This window comes from Poecilia reticulata, chromosome 8 (assembly GCF_904066995.2).
Source record: "Poecilia reticulata chromosome 8, P_reticulata-male-v2, whole genome shotgun sequence".
Taxonomy (NCBI): Eukaryota; Metazoa; Chordata; class Actinopteri; order Cyprinodontiformes; family Poeciliidae; genus Poecilia; species Poecilia reticulata.
In genome coordinates this window covers 12396850-12417864 of record NC_088837.1, presented here as the reverse complement: position 1 = coordinate 12417864, position 21015 = coordinate 12396850, and the positions used below count along the sequence as shown (strand labels likewise).

Below are 21015 nucleotides of genomic sequence, written 5' to 3'. Positions count from 1 at the left end.
ATAATACCTTAGACACAAGAGGGGCAGTGAGAAGGATTTACCAAAAAATAACTGAAGATAGGGAGCTAAATACTACTGAGGTTGTTTACTGGATGCAAAACAGGCGAGTCTGATTACCTGGCTGCAGATGAGGGGAAAGCATTAGGCTAAATGCAACCGAGAGGATGAGGATGGGCTGTGGAATGCCACTGAATGAATACAAAAAAAAACAACAACAAAAAGGCAGATATGTAAAACACAAAAAAATAGCATGTATTACCTCTTTTCCTGTAGTAAATTAAATTATCATTTTAAATTATTCGAATAAACAGGATTTCTGTTAGCAGCAGCCGCAATAAGCAAACGCCTGGCGAAGCTACACGTTTATTGAGCTTATTAAACAAACTACTTCTCAGTTCAGCGCTCCTAAGATCGATTGTAAATGGCATAATGAGGGAGCATTGTAGAGTAGGGGCTTCTTAAAGAGACAGAGGCCTATTTCAAGGCATAAAACTGCAAAGTCAAATGCCATTTAAGCTATGTGTGATATAGAGCAGTTTTGTAACAACTAAAATATGACACTGCGTGCCAGAAAAATACATAATGCCACCCCTTTAAATTACAACAGTTAACCGTTTGAAAGAAGGCATATATTAGCATTCGGATTGTATTATTTTAAAACGTCATGAGCTTTAAAGTATAATTTTTTTTATTAAGGCAAAAACAGTGATTACCACATGGTTTTCCCCAAATCCCTTTGAAAAACACAAACCTGCAAACTCTATCGAATGCATCACAAGATTCAGCCATGTTGGTGTTGCGGGGTCTGCTCTAAGTCTATGCAATACATCTAAGTGGATCAATTAGATATATTACATGAGTAACAGGTTTAATTAATTGAAATTCTCCACAGCAGCGGGGTGGTTACAAACAGTCAGCCATGATGTATGGTTGAGGCGTGAAATGCAGGCTGAACAATAAGGAAGTCTGGCAGATCAATCCAAAATACAAAAAGACTAGATTTAATATAGATACAATGATATTGACCAGTGAAAAAAAACTAAAGATGCTGCTCTTGAAGCAAATTTGTAAATAAAACATTTTGGCTCAGGATTTACCTGCCTTAGCTTGATTTTCTCACATTGTGACGTTTGTCATGCTCAAACAAACCACACTAAGTTTTATGAATTCATTAAATCACAAAGGAATCCCTAATGCTATGACACGGTAATTACTGACTGAATGACAAATTGGGTTTCGCCACCATCGCTGTGATGCATAGTTTTGCAGTCAAACAGATATGGACGACTCTACAATCTATAAGCCTGTGACAGCAGCAACAGATGGTTCGGTAACAGAAAGCACATGGCGGCGATCAGTCTGCATTGTAAACAGATTCAGTGATAGGTTCTTGTGGGCGTTCATGATTAGATCCCGCCAATTAAAAAAAGGTTCATTTGAGGTGGGCTTCTGAGGCTGATAAAAAGATCCTGACTGGTGATAAACTACCAAAGCTCACCTTTCACCATGTGTCTGTTCTCAGTTCAGCTAAGGATAATGGATCTCAGTGGAACCGCGTGCTTTGGGAACAAAAATGGCAGCCTGAATGGGTTGGAATAGTGATTTTATTTTTCTATTGCACCAAAAGAAAATTTATTAGTGAAGGAGCATAAGATAAAAAAAACAAAATGGTGAAATGGCCATTATTTATTTATTACATTTGATGAGTGTTTATTTGTTTGTATATAAAAGTGAAATACAGCTTGTATTTAAACAAATACTCATCATAATCATATTGTAACTGCACAAATTTGTCGTGGTTAGAGAGCCGAAGGAAAATTTCCACCTCGTTTTGTCGTGTCTTTTCTTATCTTACTTGTTTAATTCATACAGCGCCTCAAGAATATGGCATGAAGTTGAAATATGTTGAAAAATTGTGACATTTAACATTAAAACATAAAACATATACATATTTTTAGTGATTATCAGGATTAACCACATTAAAAACCTAAAAGTCATTTGTATTCAGCCACTTTGAGTCAGCGTTTCGTATAACCAATTTTTGCTAGAATTACAGTTACTAATCTTTGCCAATATGTTTGTACCAGCTTTTTGCATGCTCAGGTGAAAATCTTTGAAAATTCCTTTGTGTAAAAGAAGCTCAAACTCAGTCAGAATAGATTGAGAGCATCTGAATGCTTTTACAAAACCCCCAGTGTAGCTGGATTTAGTGGAAAAAGTGGGAGTTTAAACCAAACTGGATTGCATAGACTTGGAGCTCTCAAGGCATTGTACTATGAGATTAAATGTGTTGTGAATTGATGCTTTATACATAAATTGAGCTGAGTTCAACATGGTGAGGTTCATAAACTTGCAAGCTCATAAACAATAATAATTTATCTACATTGAAGTAGAGATTATAAAGACATAGAAATGTTGAGATAATCAGTGAGTACATTTCAAAAGAGATATAAAACAAATTGACTTTTATTCTGAATAATTTGTATATTTTTGTGGAAATAGTGATGCAGATGTTCTGTTAGTTTTGCATTAAATAAATCTCTGCAATCTACTTGAGAAACATCTAAATGTTTTATGGCTGTCTAATATGAGATTTTACATGTAAAGTTTATGCAGAAAAAAGAAACTGGAAAACATGATTCAGTGCATATTTACCAATAAGATTATTAACAGAATTTTTAAAATTATGATTATGATTAACAATGATAGCAACCTGAGAAGGCTTCCTTCTAAGAAAGAGCTGCTTTATATCAGCTCTGTCTAAATCTGACATTTGGATGAAATCTAAAAAAATGTCACAACATGAAATTCAAACACAATTTATATTTTCTGTTATTAACTGAGATGGTTGTCAAAGAAAACAATATGTGGATGACAAACATTTGATTGTAAAACAACCTTCATGTGATTCTTCCCCACTTTCCAACTAATACACCATGCACAAAAATGTGTGAGAAAAAAAATAACTTCACTGGGTGTAATACATCAACACTCAGCTCTACAGCAACACTCGGCTCATATGAAATTAACCTCCCGCAACTAATTTCTCTTTAATGTAGTAGCCTTATTCCCTGCTAGATAGACGCCATGAGAGCAACACTCAATGGATGAGTAAGATGCTACCAACACATTGGCTTGCAGCACAATTTAAATTGTGCCCTCTGTTGGTATGACAGCAAATATACACATTCCTTACTGTACAAACTGCAAACGCAGCTAAAACAGTCGTATATTTCTTTATATCTGGTGGACACGTCACTTTTGACTTTTACTCTTGCCTACTTTCCTCTTTGGTGATATAGTGGGAAGGCTGATGCAAGATGCAGAGAGCGTCGGCAGCAGGGTTAGTGATGAAGGAGCTGCAGTTGTCATGGAAACCCCGGAGAAGGAGGAGCGTTGTGAAACGAGACCAGTTTGTTTTGTTATTGAAGATCACGTGGCACCCCGAAGCCCCGCCCACCTTCCCCAGTTACCACGGATTCAACCGTCTCCCTGCTCCGGTTAGTTACTACAAAATGGCTGCAGAAGCTCCGCCGCCGATGAGAACCAACTGAGCGCTTCAAGGTAGGATTTAACGTATCTTTTTCCTGTGCTACCAGAAAGCAACCCCTCGCATTTTTGACGGTGTTCTAAATGCGCAGATACGCAAGACTTTGACGACTGTCGTTTTGGACGCAGTGTTTATATGGAAATATCTTCGGCTCAGCCCACTGTGACATCACTGTTGTCTTGCACCGGGTTCTCAGCTTTTACGAAGTTTGCCGATGTGGTCGGTGTTTGTTTGCGTTGCATACAGCTTCTCAGTTTCGAAAGTCGATTTTCGTCTTGCTTTACGAACCGAACAAGCTCCGCTGTTGGGGGAAAAAAAATAAAGGGCGACTGTGTTGTTGCTGCTGGGCGGCAGACGTCGGTGGGACACCCGCCGTTGTGTTGCTTTGCGGGAGACCCGACATGGACATTATTATCGCCACTCATTCGCACAAAATGTGCTTTGTGCGTCACGTGATTCGATTTAAATCCATTTAGCCCCGGTTTATCTACAGGGTTTATGTCCACACATCTCTGCCAGCTTCATTCACCACGAGCCTTCGCTCGTGCATCAGTCCCTGCTCCACAGTTTGTAAATTGATTACTTCCAGCTCTCATTTTAATTGCGGGGAAGAACCAAATTATGCTATTCCTGTTACTTTAGTGCGTCGCAACCTGAGTGTCTCGTTTTGCGTTTGCTTGAAATCTGCTGTTAGTTCTTTGTCTTGTCAGTGTGAGCATTAGATTTCTGTGTAATCCCTGAGAAATGATGCCTCTAAACTCTTTAACCCGCATGTCCCGCAGCTTGGCTTTATGCAAAAAAGAGATAAAAACAAATTCGACTTCCCATTGTGCATGGTGGATCAAAATCTATACCGAGAACAACATCATAAAAGACGTTTTAAATGTACTTTGTAATATTTGTCTTATTTTGTAACAATCAGTAAAATCTAAAAATTGCTATGGTTATTTATCCTTAATTCTGCAAAGTGTTGAGTAAAAAAAACCCTGGCGTTACTAAGTCATGGTATATGTAAACTATTGAGTTTATTAACATTTTATAAACATTTCTTCTGCTACAAAAAATGTTAGTTTTGAATATGATCTATTATACACATTTAAGTTTTTGACAGATCTGAACCAAATTTTCAGTTAACCACCCACCAAGTTAGTTGTCTTGTAAGTATATGTGATTATTGTGTAGAATGTGATCAGTTATTGAGGTGTGTTCATCGCAGAGCTCTGGTGTCAAACTCCTGTCCTCTCCGTGTTCTGCAACTTTTACTAATGACTCCTTGTGTCAACAGACTGAGTCATGTAATTAGATCATTAGCAGGACTCATTTGAAGTTGAGTGCACGAGGAGGTAATAGTCATTTGATTCAGGAGTGTTTAATTTGGGACACATCAAACTGTTGCAGGACACTGGTTTTTGAGGACTGGAGTTTAACACTCGTGTTGTTACAGAATAACTAAAGTCTAACAAGCTGGTAGCCTGTTGATTAGTCAGGGTGTCTGCAGTGATAACTTGACATTTTTATACAGCCAAATTGTATTTTTTTTTGTTGGCAAGGGTCGGGGGCACTACTCTTTTTATTCTAGTTTGCTGATAAGTAGTGCCAAGCAAATGGGGGAGGAGGGTCACTGAGTAACTCCACCCTTGACAAAACTGATTATCCTGGCACTATTTCTACCTTTTCATTAACTACATGGCAATTAAAAATTCATTTTTTAAAAATAAAACCTTAGTATACATTTGTTTTATTAAATGTCACATGCCATACCATGAATGTATGCTTATTTATACTGATGCTGGCAGGACTGTGCGAATAATGAGTACAGGTCAATTATTTCTCTTCACCAGTTCAACCATTTCAAGTTGTGTCATTTTGTCTCTTCCAATTTAAAAATGTAAGTGAAATAGTTGTTAACTCATGTACTTAATCATTAATTATCAGTTTATCTATTATGCTTAGGTATTGTTGTTATACATTTTGAGATGGTGGTTAAAAATCATGTATTTGCTAAGATTTTACATTATTTTAAGGTCATTTTATACTGCACCAGTTAGATTCCCATTAATTATTTAAGCCAGCTGTCTAATGAAATCGACATAATGTGAGAATTAAGCATGTGAACATATATCATCAAAATAATTTTGGTATAAATGTCACTGAAAAAAATGAAGACTACATGGTTGATTTTAAAAATTCAGTTTTTCTTCAGGTCAGTCAAACTATTTACTTGGACAAAATCCCCAATAAGAAAACTCGTCTGTGGAAAAAAAAATAGATAGTTAATGATATTCTGGGTTTGTTTGCTATTAATAGGAATTCTGGAAACTACAAGCCACAATTTAGGGGGGGCGATGCAGCCAACAGCATAATCATCAATCAAGCAACTGGAGCAAAAAATGGCAGCTGCAGACTCGCTGATAGTAACATACCTGCTGGGGGATGCCACTGCTCTGACGCATTGAGAGAGCAAACCAATTTAAGCTTTGATTCCTGCTGGTTTTACTAATGTGTCATGGAGCCTAAATTTGGTCTTGAGGAGGTGGCGGTTAAGAGACGGGGTCACCCGGGTTATTTTTCTCACTGCTGGGTTAGGGGGGCCCCACTCAGGAACCAAAGCCTGTGAAAGAGGCAGTGTCTATTCACAGAGAGGCATGAAAAGGAAGGGGCAGAGGGGGTTGATAACAAAACCAGACCGCTAAATGCTGTGATTATAATACAGATTAGGTCATAGCATAACTTTCAGTTTAAAAACCCTTAAAGTCCTTTTGCTTGAATAACTGAGGGATATTTGGCCGGATCTTGTCATTTGGTTTGGCTGGTTCTCAATATCCATAAGTCTGTCTGAAAATGATGATCTTGCATTGAACAAAATGAGAAACCTCAAGTTTAAAGCTTGAAGAAATACCCAGATGCTATTTGTAGTTATTGCTCATTGATTTGCTAAAAAGGCAATTTATTTATTATTATTTCCAGTGCTTTTGTCACTACCAGTACAAACAGGGATTAGCTTCTTTGTTCGTTTACATGTCAGACATCAAATCAGTGATTTGCAAGTTCTTTACATGAAGAATGTTACTATGGACGGTTTTTTTACTTAGTCTGGAAACGTATGACGCATTATTTTGGTATTTGGATAGATCTGTGTTTTCAGAATTGATCTCCTCTCCCGCTGCCTAAATGTTTCCATCCATCCACGTTTAAGTGTGAAACCTGACGTCCCAAAAATCAACATTTTGGTCTTTGATAATGTCAGTGTTCAGGAATTTTGGAGCAATATGGATCCAAAAAGAGCCTGGTTTAGGTCCAATTTGAACCTCCGTTCTAAATTGCAACTTTATTTTGCCAAACTCAACAGTTGTAGAAGAAAACGCAAACCTTGCAACCTTGTAGGTTGTATGAACACGTTCCACAACAGTTTTGTTTTGTTTGGAGTTTACAGCTGTGTCCGTCCATTATCTATGTCAGATAATAATCCAGTTTTGATTTTAATAGATGCAGATAATATAGATCTGATCACAATCCAAGCACTCATTGTGAATACAGTGAGACACAAACAAGGGCCAAATATGTGAAGTCTGACACAATGTAAGGAATTACTAACTAGAAATTCAGTACAAACTCAATACAAGCAACGATTTTTCACCTAACAGTTGAACTGACATGAATGGGTTTTGACAATGAGACAAAATTGGATTCATTGGATAAATCCCATGAATGCAAGTATATGAAACTCAGTCAGGACATTATTGAATCCAGAACTTTTTCTTTTATTAACCACCAACAGCGGTGCAGTGCTACTGCTCTGTTACTGGATATCTTTGCTTATTGAAAATAAACAGGAGTTTGTGACATTGGTGCAATATTTTTCAAGGTGTTTTCGATGATTATGTTTATACCCGTTATTCCTTAAGCCGTTGTACCGCTTAGTTGTCATCTAATGTTTTTGTTTTTTTCTTCAGCCGCTTGAGGTTAGGTTTTTGTAGTGCATGTATGCAAGATATTTAAGTGCATTTTCACAGAACAGGCAACACTGATGCCTACATTTCACCTTTTCTACGCCATTAGGCTGAGTTAGAACGCATTATGATGACCACTCTGAGAATAGCTCCAAGTAGTTTATAGAGTGCAATCCTCTTTGCAGAGCCCTGGGACTTTGTCAGTGCAGTTTTTTTTTTCCTTCTAAACCTTCATGCAACAAAAAGGCACGTGCAACACATTTGCCGTTTTTCATTATGCGTCTGAGGTTTTACATGCGAAAACCCGAAAGTTGAAAGAGCTTTCCTGTCCCCAAAAGTGCAGACGAGCAGAGGACGACGCTTCGCATGATCTCCGAAAGCTGCAGCCGCTGTTGCTGTCGTCGTTGGCAAGGCATGCGATGGCATTCCTGGCTCTGTGCCCAGCTGCTGTCGTCTACGGTCTACCACCCCTCCCCCCCTCCCCAATCTCTCTCTCACGTCCACACTAACCAGCTTCATTGTCGGTCGACCCCCCTCATCTTTATTGCTCAAGTGCGCAGCGGCGAGGCATTTACTTGTTCACACGTTCTCTCTCCGCTTCCACTTAATATTTTTTTTGAAGCAATTTTATGCTTGGCTGTAATTGACTCACCTTGATCTCTCCTCGGTTGTTGTTCCTGTCCTTTTTGTGTTCATCCTTTGTCATCACTAGTGAGTGTCTAGTTTAAGGGGGGACACCCAGCTGTAAGCCCAATGATCTGACAGGAGAGTGTAATTCCACAGCAGACCTCAGTTCGCTGGCCCTTGACCTTTAAATTCGCATGGAAAGCGCTTCCACATTAAAACTTCATAATGCATAGTCTATTGGTCTGCTGCTACGTATGAGTTCAAGCCCGTGGCATTGTTTTTCTTTTTGCTCAAGTGTTATTGAGTTGTTAGGACAAATGTTTGTCTTTTTAATCAACATTTTTGAAAAATTATTTTCAAAAAACAAATATGTCTGAAACTCTTTCAATCAAAATATACTCTCAAGTTGCTATAGTTGACATAAACGCCAATTGAGTCCGGTTATGTTTATCAAAAAGCTGCAGAATTCAAAACAAAAATGTTACAACCATATGTTTATTTGTAAAAAAAACAACAAAATATTGAAAATCATCCATCGGTTTGTCTTTGTAACTTGGCAAAAGGTAGAAAATGTACTGCATGACTGTATGGCGATCAGTAAAGCTCTAACTAAATATGCTCACTGTTGATGCACATGTTTACGATTTAATTATTTAACCGTTCAGCCTTGCTGGAGGAGCAAAAGTTTCTTTAACTGCAACCATTTTGACCGTCCTCCCGGGTCAGCGGAGGACAGCAGCTCACATTAACTGGAGCATCTCACTTATTGCCTACATGACAAAAGCCTCACTGATGCAACGGCAGCTATATTTAGTATTGCAGCTGTAGGTTCTAAATCAGCCTGTTGCTGCTTTGAAAAAAAATAAAAACTGTTGATGGGTATGAGTAGCAGCTCTCTTCTGCATAAGTGGCAACAAAATTTACAACACAGCTTTTGGGATAACATGTTAATACCACCAACGTACCTGTGTCTTCAAGTAATTTTTAAGCTTTTTTTTTTGGTACATAAATTTTTCATCTTGATTTTAGCTTTTTTTATTTTTTACTTAAAAAAAAACAACTACTGTTTTTTTTTCTCATTTTGTCTGATACTGCTACCTGACAGGTTGTTCTCTGACTTGCTTCCATATTTCTTTATTTGGGTTGATTGGGTTGTAAAAAAAACCAAAAAAAAAACTGAGTGGTAAATAAAAGCTTATCCACAGAGGTGAGCATGGGGGACATTTCCATATTATTGGCTGCAATTGCAGATGAGGCAAACATTCCAAACTAAAATGGCAAAAATATTTTGTTTGCAGATCAAATGGAGGAAGTTTGGGATCAAAATGTAATCTAAATTTATCTAAACCCTCTACCAACACCATACCTGTTGTTGTTGTTTGGTTGCCACTTCAGCACATTGGGTGTTTTGCTCCCAATAAGCAGCAAAAGTGCCTGGATGTGAAGTAACATTTTTCCCCATGGTCACCCATTCTCTGCTTTCCAGCAGAGAACGCTAAAATATAACTACCGCTTATGTTTTGGTGGTAGTTAAAGGTCATTTGATGATATTTTGTGCCATTACTTATTTCATATTGCTAACATGTATGTTGAACCCTAAAACTAACCTATGTCTCAATATTGCAACAAAATTTGTTAGATGTTGATTTCATTCATTTAAGCAAATGCTTTCCCAGAATTGGTCAACATTTCAAATTCAAAAATACTTAATTGATCCTAAAGGGATATTAAATAATTTGGAAACTGATTGTTAGTTTTTGTATTTATACAAAATATATAGTTTTGTGAGAATTCTAAAGTTCCCTCAAAGCCAAACTTAAGTAAAACAGCTGAACCTGTTTTTCTTTGCCCAGTTCCACGATTGGATGAAACTGACTTGAGCGCCACGCTGAAGGGCGCTGTCTGTCTCCACCTGACTGCTCACTGGGACCTCTGGGAGCGCCTGTTGCCAGGCAGTGGCACACGTCACCATCGCCTGCAGTAGCGTGGTCTTGGTAGAACAGACTGGTTTCTCCAACAATGTCACATTTTAGGGTTAGAGATATAAAAAAAACAAACAAAAAAACATTTTATTTTGTTTATTAAATTTTATGTACATAAAAATGTATGAAAAATTTCTACTTTTCCATTTTGCAATATAGACTCTGAACTGGAAAGGACTTAAAGCTCTGGATATCTTTCAATGTGAATCAGCAGTGTAACACTTTCATCTTTAGAGCTGCTTATTGAGGCCATTTTCAGTACAAGCAGCAAGGTTGACTAATGTCAATAACCCCGAATGATGTTATGAGTTGTTTCTGTGGATTACCCAGAATGAAAGTAAAATAAAGGCTAGAAGCACTCTGTTGGCTGCAAAGCTTTCCACTATCAGTCCTAAAAAAACAGAGTAAATTCTGCATACAAGCACAGTTTACATGAAATTGCTTTGGAAATGAAAAATCAGCTCAAGTGGTGCATTCAAATTAGACCTTCCAATTTTACCTTGGAGAACAGAAAAGGACAATGTCGCTAAGTGAACTCGACACGCGGAGGCTCAACAGTGCAACCACCTAATTAAATATGCAGCTCAAAATCTGACATCTGTGCAACTATTTTTGTTTCATTGGCGAGGCTGCACTTAACATTTAATTTACGTCTCTGGGCAGAGGTGTGGATGCTTTTTTTTTTTCAATTTTTTTTTGTCTGTACAACATGCAGAAAGTATACTCTGCAAATTAAGTCCTCCCTGGCTGAGCCTGCAGCCAATACAGAGCAGGTTAACTTCTTACCCAGTGTGTGCGGTTGTCAGGCTCAGTGTTTGTTGAGACAGTCAGCAGCCGCGGGTTGACCAGTCTGATGTGCCCCTTTTCAAATGGTGCCCACCCACAACTTCCATCAGCCATTCACAACAACAAGAGCCAGTTTGAACTGCTGAATTTTTGAGCTCACAAAAATAGCTTGGAGGCTCTTTCCTGCTTGTAAAAGCACAACTGTCTTAAGCTGTGCTCGTGTCGTTGAGCGTCATCAACTTCTGATGTTTTCTTAATTACCAGAGGTAGTGAAATATGATTTTAAATGTGTTGATTTCAGCACATAAAATATGAGAAAGAAGTCGGGCACACCCCTGGTATTCTCTGGTGTCCTGTGAAGAACTTATCAAGGTTAAGATTTGTCCTTTCTTGTCTTTATATGTTTTAGCTGTGAAAAGAAGCAAAAACACAAGAAGAAAAACATTTGATGGAAGATAAGAAAAAGAAAAAACAAGAAGAGAAGAAAAAGAAAGAAGCTGCACAGAAAAAGGTGAGCATTCAGTCTGTTTTGAATTGTGTCTCTTCCCTTCATTTATTCATTCATCAGCTTTTTTTTTTTTTTCTGCTCACTTAATCCCGTTCAGTGAAGCTGAGGCTTATCCCATCTGGTGAAAGGCAGGGTATAACCTCGACAGATCGCCAGACCATCGCAGGGTTTTAGAAAAACATCCATGCATGCACGCAGCCTCTCTCCTAAGGTCAGCTTAGAGTCACCGTATAACCCAACACCAAACATGCACACTCCTCCATCAAAAGCCTGAAAAACCCAGACTGAAAAGCTTCCTGTTGTGGCGCACGAGTTTTAATAACAGTACCAACATAAAATCTCTTCATGTAGTCAAGCTTTAATTGTTTCTACTTATTGTTTAATAAAATCTGATATTATAAGCCACAGTAAGACCTCAGTTTTAATGCAGGGTCAGGCCATTTTTGCTCCACTGCCTTATCAGCCATATTCACTAGAGGGATTAATATTTCTCCACAAAACTCATTGATGGTGGTTTGGATTAATTAAGTTTCATTAAATATATTTTTATTGTAAAATGTAGTTTAATTAAGGAACTTAAACCATCTCTTTGGGGGTAAAAAAGACATTTAAGTTTTGCATCACATCTCTTGTTACGCAGTGTGTGTTTCTTTTCATTTATTCATTAATGGCTCATGTCTTGGGTTCACACAGGTGTATTCAGTACAGCTACATAACCTGCAACAGTTGCCTTTTAAGTACAGTGTAATATACAGACATTTTCCCCTCATCATGTATTACCGTAGTGCCTATAAAACGTATTCACCCTCTTTTCATTTTGCTTTTACAAAGCTCTTGTATCAAGAGGGCAGATTTTCTTTTGATAAAATGAAGGACAAACTCTTTATAATTTGCTAACTTTTTCTTTAAAGAAGCACATCATTAGGTTTGAGTGTAATATTAATACTGAATAAAGAAAAAAAATGAAATATTCTGGAATATGTTCGCCTGGCATTCTGGATGTTTTTTCTATTTTTCTCTAGGCTTATATCACACTTAATGTGAACATGACAGGAAACGTCCCACTTGCCTTTCTGCTTTGCATAAATCCAATTCTTTAAAATATTTGTATTTTGGTATCATAGGTCAAATTTTCATTCATGTTTTCTCTTTTGTTACAGACCACAGAACAGATAACCAAAGGTAAGTGTTTGAAGTTTCATAAACCTGTTTTGTTACTCTTTAGAGCAAAATGTTGTTGTTTTTACACACAAAAAAAATCTTAGTCTACTGTGCTTTCTGCTTTGTAAATAAGAAGCAAACTTACTTTAAGGATAAGAAATTGTATTTTTGTCTCCTTAGATAGAGGCGCTTTGAAAATCCCAGAGAGCCACTGTTTGATCTCTGTGTGAGAATAAAAAGCATGAAGCTGAATTAAGGTGAAACATTTAAAGTTGAAAATGAAAATATCTGGAGCCGGGTGGTCGGAACCGCCTGAGCTGAATGTGGAAGCCAGGTGCCCATGCAACACTAATAAGGAGCGTAGGGATGATGCAGCTCCTCCTCAGGTCTCCCTGTCGGCTCCACAGGCTTACCTAGGAGAACGGAGGTGAGAAAGACTCTCAGAATAAAAGAAAAAATAAATCAAATAACAAACAATACAAATGCATGAAGGGAATTGCCTTAGAAGACGTTGTGAAGAAGACTGAGCTTAGCTTGCAGGTTTTGAACTCTGGTTCTGTTAAAGCTTCAATATTTATTTTTGTCTCCTCAGGCCAGTGTTTGTAAAAAAAAAAATCCTTTTATTGGGTTGAGCAAGCATGTTTGGAGCCGGACTGTTTCAGGACAGACGGGGGGAGAAAAATCCGATTAGACCTTCAGGCAGTTGTTAACAGCAAGGCATTAATACAGCAAAGACAAGTGTTTATTACAGTGGTTAAAACTCTTTTTTGTAACTAGGAGAAATCTTATTTGTGCCTTTATTACATTATATTACAACTTTTATGCAAATAAAAGCCTCTAGTAAATAACTATTGAGAAACACAACAGCATGTGATGGCCTAATATTAGAATTGTTATCATGTCGGAGAGAGGAAGGAAATGATTAATGGTTTTATCGATTGGCCATATTTATAAAAAAAAACCAAAACAAATAAGAATTTAATATTCACACTAGTTATTTTTGTATTTATTTATTTAATTTTACTTAGATACACAGTCTCATTCTCAGGATAAAGCCCTATAGATATTATGTAATACTGAAAACGTTTGTGTGAACGTTCGTGAGAACCAAATGACAAGTGAAACAAAGAATACTCCAATTATTACTTCTACTGATACCGTTTCACTTGTTATTAAATTGGCCCTTATTATCTTGCATCCACTAATCAGGGTATTGTAAAACTGGAGCGGGATGGATTTTTTCACTGTCAGCTGTAATAGATCATTGAAATAATTAACTAATTTAGTAATCGAATAATTAATTGGAGTATACTTTAAACATGACATTTGATGTAAGAACAACACCATCAAAACAGTAATTAAGCTAAAATTGTACAAAAAAACATATGCCAGAGCTCCTCATCTGGCATAGTTTTAGCTTCACCTGTTTCAAATTACTTAAAAATAAAAAAAATTAAAAAAAATTTTGTTGTCTAATTACATAATCAAAAAAAAAAGAGTCAATTGCAGAAAGGGCTGAGCTGTTCACATGTTGCCTAAAAACCTTTAGACACTGCATTTGTCTTATTTAAAAAAGGAATTGAATTATTTTTCATTTTTATGTATTTTTACTAAAACGTTTTAAGTGCTTAAATGAAAAATTTGCAGACTTTGCCTTTTCTTTTATTTTTTAAATTCGATTACTTGATTAATCGTCAAATACTCGCTTACTAACGTAACCGTTAGCTACAGCCTGGTTCTTACAGTTAACACGGCACTAGCGGTATTTAGAAAAACATTAAACCTTGAAGAAAAACAGATTTCTTGAAGGTGAATTATATTTTGGACCAGCAACTTAAAAATATAGATTGTTTGTGATAGTAATTTAGGGTAGACTGGGAGCTAATTAGGACAATGAGGAAAGTGTGGGGGATGAATAAACATGCATCCGTCCTCTGGAGGTTTCCAGCAGCACCCGAAGCATCTTAATAATGTAACTGCTTCCATCTCCTGTCTGGTCTGGCAGAGAGGCCCACCCCGGGAGCAGAAGAAAGGGAGGGCTGCAAGGAAAAGGTTGAAATGAATGATTTTTTTTTTTTTTTTTCGCTGTTTGGTGTGAAGCAAAGAGAAGGTGAATGCTGAAACGTGGGGGCTCAGGTTGATCTGAGGGAGCAGGAAGAAAATTGTGTGCGAGAGCAAAAGAAACAGATGGAGCTACGTGAAACTGAGACTGAACTCCAGTTTCCTGTTTGCCGACACAGCTGAGGGGGCCCGTTGTGGGTTGTTTCTCCTGGCCCACTTCTGTAACAGACATGCAAACACATGCTGCCTCTCTGTTCCAGTCCCTTAATGTAACAGTCGAATATAGATTTTTTTTTCTTCTCTTACTCGCTGTGTTTCCGAAAACACTCAAAACACCCAAGATGTTGACATGAGTTCAAACATTATCTGAAGTGTTGAGCTGATTGCTGCTCATTAGCTTCTGCTGCAGAATTGACGGTTGCACAGGCGATCCTTATCCCCAGTGTTCAGGTCCTAATGTTCTGCATGTTTTAGTTTATGACATGTTTTCACACACCTGCATCGTTAACAAGCTTCTGCACACCTGCACACTGAGGAGGTAATTTAATCAACTGACTGCTTTTATTTTGCTTCTTATTATGAAGCCAAAAAGAAGGAAGTAATGCAGTGTGTTGCTGAACTATATACACTTTTTAAAGTTTTTGATAATTTGACATTGCAACCACAGATTTCAATAATGCTGTGACAGAGCAACACAAAGGTTGTGCATGTGGAATATAACTCCTGGTTTTCAATTTTATTGTTTAGCACTGTTGTATTTTTGTTCTCAGCCTCATTTAATCTGTTGAATAAAACGCAGTCTAGCAGGTAACCTTCAGAAATTATCGTATAAGAAAATAGTCCACCTGCGTGTTATTAAATCTCAGTATAAATATGTCTGTCCTTTGATGGCCTCAGAGGGTTTGTTAGAGAACAAAGAGCATCTTAAAGCCCAAGGAGCACAGCAAACAGGTTTGGGATAAAGTCGAACATCGCACTACAAAATGGAAATAATCTGACACAACTGCAACACTGCTAACCAATGGCTAAACACCTTAACTCAGAGACCTAAATAGCGCATTAGGAAGGAGCATGAGCGATGACGTTGCTGCAGTCAAAGAAGGAGCTCTGTTCAGATGACACTTGAAAACTGTTTATCTCAGTTGATCTCGATCTGGGTGAACTGGGAAAGAAGAATGTAGATGTGCAGAGCTAGCGGAGACATTCCCCAAACGACTTGCAGGTGCAGCAAATTGAGATGCGCACCATTTCAACAATTTTTATTTGTAAAAAAAAAAAAAACAACAACAAAAAAAAACATTAAAGAAAACCATTCCACTTTTCAAGTGTGCTCTACTTTATGCTCGGCTATCATATACAGTCCCACTCTTTGCTGGTAAACATCAGGATATGATTTTATTCAGCTGGCTTATATTGCTTTCATAATATTTGATACTGAAATTTAATTTCACTGTTTACTGCTGGGTGACAACGTACTGCTGTAAATGAAAAGGTTGACTGTGACAATAGTGAAGTGAGTGAATAGCTGTGTTTGATCCCATCCATCTTCTATTGTTGCGTGACATTATTGGTCAGAATCCCAGCAACTACTGGCATGGAGTTAATGCTGTAAAATAAGAAAAAGGGACAGTCTACACTGCAGCTTGTTTCTAAGTTTATTCCAGAGTTCAATGCTATCATCAAAAGGAAGAGTGAAGCACTCACACAACGTCGAGGCGCACGTTTACGTATTGCCGTGGATAACATTAGAAAGTGAATCTACAGCCGTCGTTTGATAGTCAATTAATTTAACGTTTCATATTCTCTTACTTATTCAGTTATTTATGTTTGACATAGAGTGGTGTGATGAAAATGGGATTTATGCAAGATGACCTTTTGTTATCATTACTGCCTGATCCCTTCCTCGTGTCTTATCTAAACAAAAGCATCAGTTGTATAATAACTGTTATATTCGTAGAAGAACTGGAGTAACAGATGGTTTTGCTCCTACTGTCATCATATTGCACAAGCCTTCCAATCCTTTTTAACTCTGGGTACCAAATTCTCCTAAACCGAAATAGAAAAACAAAATTAAATCGTTTCCGTACAACGTAGAGAATACCAAGTAAGATTTCTCGCCGTCAGTTTCTCGCTGTTCATGTATGAAGTTCCTATTCCAGCCTGAGTTGGTGTAAGGCCCAGCAGGTGCTGCTCAGGTCAGGAGGACAGGACATTCCAGCCTCTTTCATGCTTCGCTTCTTCTAACTCAAAACACAGAGGAATCTGCGCTGCCTACAGCTGCCGGCACAAAGGGCACGAGCAGGGGAGTGATGACTCCAGCAAAGTAGTTTTGTTTCTCTCCTGCACCTGACTTTTGTAAGCAGGGGTCTTGGAGACGAGCCTCTCTGACCCATAAAGCTGCAGAAATAAAAAAAACAAACAAAAAAAAAAAACAGCTATATTTTGAGGCGCTCTAGAAGCAGAGATGGATTTTTGGTGTTGAGCTATTCAGGTATAGTTAGGACTTGAAAGTCTGACCTATATAACACTGAGTGTTCTGGTAGATATTAATTGCTCTGAATAGCATTAGTCGTTGTGTGAAATGTGATGAGGGGATGGGTTCCCATTCGAACCACTGTGTCACATTTATTCATTTGTAATTAAAGCTTCCAGTCTGCTCTGGTGAGGTTTGCTGCTCATATTTTAAATTGGAAGATGGAGATGAAAGCCTCTAAATACCTCATCAATATTTGATGCTTTTCCTCCACTTTTTAATGAGCCATTTGATAAGGATATGTCTCTATTTTCTTGTTATCTTCAATTATCCTGATTTACCGTTGCAGCTCGACAGCGAAAGTGTTATACACACTGTTGGCCTCATGTATTGGCACCTCTGCTGCAGACGTTTAAAAAAAAAAAAAACTTTGTATTGCAATTGTATAATCTCCTGCTGAAAATGTTGGAAAACAGATGACACTTGAAAAGAAGTGGGGAAAAGAATCCCATGTCACCTGAATCCCCAGTGGCACAATTATAGTACCACTGCTGTCAATACAACCCCATTTGGAGCAAGGCTTTTCCTAATACACTGTGCAGAGAGGGGAGACCTATTGTCATTCCTGTTTTCACAAACTCTTAAAGATCTGAAAGGCTTCCAGAGTGCTGCTTATTCTCGTTCTAGCTCACCCCACAGGTATCTGTAGGATTTATTTACGGAGACTGAGATGTTCATAGAAAAGGGAGTTTCTGTGTTGATTTGGCCCATTTTCCCCAAAAAAAAAAATTAATAAATGTGCCAAAAAAACGTTGTAAATTACTCCCTACATGCCCCTACAAGCATAACCTGGTCTTTCTGAAGTAATGTAAAAACAAGGAGAAAATATACTTTAGTTACATTATTTTGTAGGGATTTTTAGGGGTGCTGGTAACTGTGATTTTTGGGCTGCACAGTGGCGCAGTTGGTAGAGCTGTTGCCTTGCAGCAAGAAGGCTCTGGGTTCGATTCCCTGCCCCGGTCTTTCTGCATGGAGTTTGCATGTTCTCCCAGTGCATGCGTGGGTTTTCTACGGGTACTCCGGTTTCCTCCCACTGTCCAAAAACATGACTGTCAGGTTAATTGGTTTGTCTAAATTGTCCCTAGGTGTGAGTGTGTGTGTGCATGGTTGTTTGTCCTGTGTGTCCTTGTGTTGCCCTGCGACAGACTGGCAACCTGTCCAGGGTGTACCCCACCTCTCGCCCGGAACGTCAGCTGGAGATGGGCACCAGCAACCCTCCCAACCCCACTAAGGGACAAGGGTGTAAAGAAAATGGATGGATGGATGGGTAACTGTGATTTTTGTAAAATATAACTACAAATAAGTCCAGAATTATTCATAACAATGGCATATGGAGGTGTAAAATATAAATATGGTTCTTTTGAGTGGAATTCATATTACTATTCTGAACTGGCCCAGAGAGTCTTGAGAATTTGAGGAGGGAGCTAAAGATTAGGGTGATGGCAAGGAGTTCTCCCAACCTCACAGACTTGAGGTACATTTTTATTGTGTCAGTGGAAATCTGCTCAGCAATCCCGAAAAGACCTTGTTTGCTGTTATATCACTGTTTCCATCAATGGTGGAGAAGCATACAGATAATTTAAAAAATTTAATTAAAGGCATTTTTTTCCTAAATTGCCCCCTCTTTCACATTGTGTTGTTTTTTGATTCATCTTTTTCATTTTCTGTCAGAGACGAACATTTTGTCTTAGTTTTAAATCTAAATCTTTCAGGTTGCGATACTTTTGGGTTTTACTTCCAGTGTATTGTTTACTTTTGTAAATATGTAGAGATGCACAGAAGATGTTATTTAATACGATCCTACCATTTTCTTCAGTATTTTTATTCCTCCGTTTTTTAGTAAATTTACCGAATGTTGCCTTCTGTGCACATTTGCTCGTAAACCCGTCCATAGAGGGTATCCTTCACCGTCAAGGTCATGTGGCCTGTTTGCGACTTCCACTCAGGAGATTGTGGAGCCGTTCTCGTTCCCACCCCTCTTCCCTCTGCGTTCGACTCTTTGATGTCGCTTCAGACACCCCGCTCTCCTACGTCAATACAAAGTCTTAAACACTCAGGCAAGCATGCGATCATCTTCTCTTTCAGAAAATTAGGATCCCTTTAAAAGTTGAAAATGAGATGTCTTCCTGTGCGTGAAGCACACACAGCCCCAAGGCCAACGTTTGATGTGCATCTTTGATGAACTGGGAATTCTCCTGTGCAGCCTCACAGCTGAGGACCGTGTTTTTGCAAATAGGCTGTCATGGAGATTCACTCTGATCTCTCGCTTTACTCCATTTCAGTTTAATTTCTTTTTTTTTTATTTTTAGCTAAATGTGGCTTTGGGAGATGCACACTTCATATGTTACAGCCTCCGCTGGTGTGCTGTTTTTATTCTGATTGATCTTTTATTTTCATTAATAACGTAACACTCAGGACAGTCGGTTTGATTGTATTCGTGTGTCTTGATGTGCAAGACGTGTGTTTTGCTCTTTGAAATGAAGCAGTCACAGTAGTGGAACATGCTAAGGACAAATAGTGGTCTAATTGTAAGCGGATTTAGAGCCAAGCTGGTTTCAGGCAGTGAGACGGGAGCTCACAGAGGAGCACACAGGGGGGGTGGAGACTTTCATGCACACACTGTTCTCTTCATCGCTTATCCTCCCTCCTCTGCCTCCTTCCATTCCTCCTGTACGCCAGCTTTCTCTTTCGTTCACCCTCCCTGTCCCTCATCGTTTCTTTTCCCTGATTGGCCAACGGAGCACTATGTCGCCTCCCCCACCTCCCTCTTCCTCCCAGCTTCCAGAAGGATCTACGTCATCCATCAGAGATTTCCAACTGTATAACAGTCGACTCCATAACTAATACGTCGTGGCGCAGTCCCAGAGTCCTCTTGTTTTATTAGGAAATCACCTCTTAAAGCCAGCAAATTGACCTGGAATTACTGCGGTCATCTGCTGGCCTTAATACAGCTATGATGACAAGAGGATAATAGTCGATGGGAATGAAGGAGAGAAGGGAGCACAGAAAGGTGGGGAGGGATGAAGCACAAGAGTATCTGATGATTCGCTGAGCTGCAGTGAGAGGCAGACGGATCCAGATGCAAGAAGTGACATCGATCGCAGAGACGTAGGAATCCCCTCCCCTCATGCGTCCATGGTACATAACCACGATGGGCACCGACACATCAGGAGAAAGGAATTTGGTCTCATGTGTCAGTAAACATGGGTCTCTGTTTGCATGTTCCACTGCACCATGCTGCCCTCTCCCCTTAACGTGGGCCTCAGCATTACATAACTCTTTGTTTTTGTATGTGACTGGCGGGCCGCATGTGCTCAACTTATTCACCGCTTCGCTGCACAGACTCGGGATGGCAGCCAATGGCAAAGCGCGCTGCTCTTTGTAACTCATTTAGCCCGCAGAAGTTTTTTTTTTCTTTTCTTTTTTCTTTTTTGCTTGTTGGTTTCACAAAGCCGCCCTTCCCTTCCCTTCCCTCCTCCAGCCAGCACTCAACTACCATTTTGGCTCGGTGCGCATTACGTCCGATCAGCTGATGTTTGGGTTTTCACAAGTACAGCCTACATAGGTTTTAAACACATTTTTTGCATCCCTTTTAGATTTTACTTTACCAGATTACTCCATTATGTAATGAAATGCTCTGAGGCGATTATCCTTTGTGCTTTGTGTCTCATAATGTGTTCCATCCAGGGCTAGCTCGGTAACCCGAGTTGATCCTCGTGAATGATTTAATGCTGACCCTTAACCTCATAGCTACGCATTATTGTACCATAAATTAGCCTGCAGGGGACTTTAAACCAGCCTAATACGTCACAGTCCCTTTAATATTGAACTTTCATTTAAATAAGTTACGTTCATTT

General features: G+C 38.7%; 1 protein-coding gene across 3 annotated transcripts in view; it reads left to right on the top strand.

Moving 5' to 3' along the window:
- Window positions 1–3269: 3269 nt before the first annotated feature.
- tnrc6c1 (trinucleotide repeat containing adaptor 6C1) overlaps window positions 3270–21015 on the top strand; it is a 52456-nt gene continuing 34710 nt past the window's right edge. For 2 of the 3 annotated variants that reach the window (XM_081609928.1, XM_081609927.1), the window contains exons 1-3: window positions 3270–3564; window positions 11305–11406; window positions 12564–12585. In XM_081609928.1, coding sequence (XP_081466054.1) covers window positions 11344–11406; window positions 12564–12585 — 85 coding nt within the window. In that variant the 5' untranslated portion in view covers window positions 3270–3564; window positions 11305–11343. The remainder of the gene's footprint in view (window positions 3565–11304; window positions 11407–12563; window positions 12586–21015) is intronic. The other variant, XM_008416859.3, reaches the window with a different exon arrangement.